At 45.2% G+C, this 4,180-nt stretch overlaps 1 protein-coding gene across 3 annotated transcripts in view; it reads right to left on the bottom strand.

Annotated features, from left to right (window-relative positions):
- The window catches only part of Ttc27 (tetratricopeptide repeat domain 27), a 170,925-nt gene extending 169,616 nt beyond the window's left edge, over positions 1-1,309 (bottom strand). For all 3 annotated transcript variants that reach the window (XM_008849048.3, XM_029554058.1, XM_029554057.1), the window contains exon 1: positions 1,013-1,309. In XM_008849048.3, coding sequence (XP_008847270.1) covers positions 1,013-1,112 — 100 coding nt within the window. In that variant the 5' untranslated portion in view covers positions 1,113-1,309. The remainder of the gene's footprint in view (positions 1-1,012) is intronic.
- Between the last annotated feature and the right edge of the window lie 2,871 nt (positions 1,310-4,180).

Raw genomic sequence — 4,180 nt, 5'->3', positions numbered from 1 at the left:
TTAATAGGCAAAAAGGTATAAATTTGGAATACTAGCTGTAAATTTATTACAAAACACTAAGCAAATTCTACCAATATCTCCTCTCCTAGAATTACAGGATCACCTACACTGACTATGAGCAGGAAAGTGGAGGTCACACATAGAAATAGCAGGAATAGTACCCTTCTGTGGGGAAATTCACAAAGATTCCAACTGATATAAGGACAGTTACCTTCAGTGGGTAACTTCAGCGGGTTACCTTCAGTGGTTTCACTCTATCTCACCCTACCCCCACTATTTCCCTCAGGAAACCACTCCAAACACTACTCACCCACTGCTCCCCTCGTGTTCCCCAGGCACAGGCCTGCCCCAACGTGTTTGCAACTATGACTTTTTTTACTGCTGAACTATTTTGTCAGTCCTAAATAAAAAATAGGCTCAAATCTGACTTCCCAGAAACTTTCCCAGACCACCAGATCTCAGACTATCAGGCCAAACTTCCTCCACCTTGACACACAAACACACGTGAGTACTTTTATACATATGTTGTTTTTCTCTTCTGGATCCAATCCAAATCCCATGCTAAGTGGTGCCTATTTGCCTCTAGTAAATGTGCCTTCCTCTTGATTTCTTCCGTAAATTTGAATTAATCACAAGAGTAACACCTTCGCTACCTCATTTCGGCTTTTTCTACTTAACAAATGTGGCCTTAAATTATTTGACCAATCTATACATATATATCTTCATTTACAAAATAAGATTAAAACTAGTATCCACCAAACATGCGTATTATATGGGCTAAAGGGCTAAATAAATGTCAAAGACTCTGAAAAGAAACTGACACTGCCAGCGTCATTAGGAGAAGTTTTGGGTACTGACAAGCACACAGCCTGAAGACCCACCCACCATGTCAGGGGCTCAGAATCCTTGGCCCTGGCGGGAAGAGAGGAAGTGGGGCGAGTATCCAGGGCTGGCATCCCTAGTCGTCGAAGCTCACGTGCTGGCCTAAGGCCCTGAAGGGGCACTCACTCACCTGAGCCGCGGATCCCCTCCTGCTTCCAAGACAGCCGCTCCGCCTCGGTGGAGAAGCCCCTCAGAAGCGCCAGCTCCGGGGTCCACATCACGCCGGGCATCGCTGTACCCCAAGGCGGGTTTCCACAAGTGTCACACCGGAGAGGACGAAACAGAGAGGAGGGGACACAGTCGCCGACGTCTAATGGCCACAGGCACAGGGAAGACACGCAAGGGGTTAGAGACCCACGTGATAGAGACCCACAGACAAGGAGGCCGCCATGACAGCCGCGCGGGGCACGCTGGGAAAACACACACGCCGCCGTTGTGAGCATGCGCAGAGGATATGCAACCCAGGGCGGGGGGACTGGGCGGAGTTAGTAGGTTCTTGGTTCCTCCCCTAAAGGGTGAGGCTAGACGGAAAAAAGGGCATTCCTCCTAAAAGGCCTGGAATGGAAGGAAATTCTGTGTGAGGATGCCCCTGACTACCTGATCCAAATCCAAGTCCTTGGAGGCCATTACATCGGGCCTTTTCTCCCAACAGATGGGCGTGGTCTCTCGGAGTTAGAAGCATCTCCAAGTGGAGCCCACAAGCTCCATACTAGAACTGTTTCAGCATCCTTTGAGTAAATGAAGGTGTAAGAAACTATCAAGCTGGGCATGGTTGCTCAACTGTAATCTCCGCACTAGGGAGGATGAGGAGGAAGGATGAGGCAGGACGATTGCCACAACTTTGAGGCCAGCCTGAGAGGTTTAGTGAGTTCCAGGCTGGCCTAGTCTGAGAGTGTCGCCCTATCTCAATAAAGGAGAGGAGGTGGCCTCAGAGATGGCTCAGCAGAGGATCCAGGATTGGTTCCCACCACCCACATAGAGCAGCTCACAACTGCCTGTAACTCCAGTTCTAGAAGTTTTGTTGCCCTCTTCTGGCACCTGCATGCTCGAGTCGGTGCACATACAGGTAGGCACACACAGATACACAGGAATTTTTTTAATATTTTATTTATTTTAATTTTGTGTGCATGAGTGTATTGCCTACATCTATGTAAGTGCACCAATGTCATGCAATGCCCATGTAGGTCAGAAGAGGGCGTCAAATCCCTTGGAACTGAGGTTAGGGATGGTTGTTAGCCAGTGCTGGGAACTAAACCTAGATCTTCTCCAAGAGCTGCCAATGCTCTCAAACCCTGAGCCATCTCTCCAGCCCGAATAGGATAAACTTTTTTTTAATTGAAAGGAAGAGAGGTCTAGTTTTGACACTGCCATCATATAAATCATGAGTGGGGAATCAGGCAGGGGCCAGTCTGCAAAAACCAGAACCCAGGGGTAGAACTGGAAAAAAAAAAAAAAAAAAACTTAAAGGAAATATATCCTCCACTCTTGTGCCACTGCTGAGCACAGAGCCTGCCAGTGCCTCATTTGCATGTCCCTTAACTGTCAAAGCAACACTACTGGGAGAAAAGCAAAGTTCTGGGAACAAGGGGTAGGGTGGCACTGCCCCTATAACATGACACCAGCATTGAGATTTGTCATCCATAATACAGGAGAGATAGCTCAAGCCAGCACTTATCTACAAGAGATTCTTAGAAGAAATAAGGAGGACAGCACTGTGAAAAGTTGGCACAATATCAGGCTGCAAGGAGCAAGTAAGTGCTTCTTTTTAATTTTAATTTTTCATTGACATATAATTTGGGGGGGTGTCTTTTTGAGACAGGGTCTCCCTGTAGCCGCAGCTGGCCTGGAGCTCACTATGTAGACCAGGCTGGCCTTGAACTCAAGAGAATCACCTGCCTCTACCTGCCAAGTGCTGGAATTAAAGGCGTGTGCCACCACACCTGACTTGACATACAACTTTTTCCCTCACCTCTCTTTCTTCCTCAGAAACCAGAGTTCCTCCAGCCTGCTGAATGAAGAGGAACTGTTGCCAGGAGATGCCAAAAGAAGCCAGGCAGCAAGTGGAGAGTTGTGCCCTCAAATACATTCTTTGCATAAGAAGGGATGAAAAGTGTAGGGACTATTTTCCCAGTATGTCCATTCATTCCTTAAGCACAAAAGACAGGACTGTCTAAATATGTGATAGACAGTCAAGATGAACGCCTGTAACTGGCATGCCACAAGAGTTCTCCTGAGTGTAAGCTATAGCCTCATAGACATGTGTACAGTGACCATGGAACTTTCACAATCATTCAAAGTTGGTAAGAATAGGCTTTTGGCTTTATTTCTCATATGTATGAGATTGTCACACCAAGCTAAACTATGTAAGTTTAGGGAACTTTTGCTTAATATATCCCTTCCTGTAGGTGGACCTATGTCATGTGTGTTACCTGGGCTGAAGAGATAGCTCAGCAGTTAAGAACACTGGTTGCTCTTGCAGAAGACCCAGGTTCAAATCCCAGCACCCACATGGCAGGTAACAACTGTCCATAACTCCAGTTCCAGGGGATCCGACACCCTCTTCTGTCCTCTGAGGGCACTGCGCAACAGAGTGCCCTCACATACATGCAGGCAATACACTCATACACATAAAAATAATAAATTATTTTTAAAAAAGATTAATCCACTAATATTCCAGATAGGACACAAATAGATGTAGGCAGAATACCCACAGAGGTTTTGCATTATTGTTATAGGTTGGGGTTCACAAAAAAAATCATGAGCACCACTTTAAGAAAAGTAGCAAGGTAAATGTTTATTATTTTGACTGGCTGGGCTGTCTATCTCGAGAGTAGATGCAGCAGTGATCATTGCCAGGTCAGAGTTTTTATAGGATTACAGAAACATTATTCAAACAGGACACTTGTGAACCAATCAGGTTTGTACAACATCGCAGAACTTTGAATCTATTAATCAACAACCAATCATTCATTATACAGACAAGTGATACAGTCATATAACTTGGCAATCAACTTTGTAATTTTAAAATTAGCCAACTTCGTAGCCACAACAAGTATAGTAAGAAAGCTAAAATCAGCAGTTACTGGGTGGTCATACAATAATAGGGTGGTCTTATACTTTGTGTCAGGGTGACCTAAAATAGCAAGCCAGTTACAGAAGCAAAAACAAGCAGCCAGATGTAGAATGTCTGAGATTAGCATGTTCCATTGGTTTGTGGTTGAGCCATTTCTTAGAACTCAAGGCTGTTTTCTACTTTTAAATATTTTCCATAGGTGGAAAAGAGGTTACTGTTAAAATG

The sequence above is a fragment of the Nannospalax galili genome, unplaced genomic scaffold, assembly GCF_000622305.1.
Source record: "Nannospalax galili isolate Female #2095 unplaced genomic scaffold, S.galili_v1.0 scaffold344, whole genome shotgun sequence".
In the NCBI taxonomy this organism is placed as follows: domain Eukaryota; kingdom Metazoa; phylum Chordata; class Mammalia; order Rodentia; family Spalacidae; genus Nannospalax; species Nannospalax galili.
Note: the sequence above shows the minus strand (reverse complement) of the source record. Positions and strands in the feature narration are given on the sequence as shown.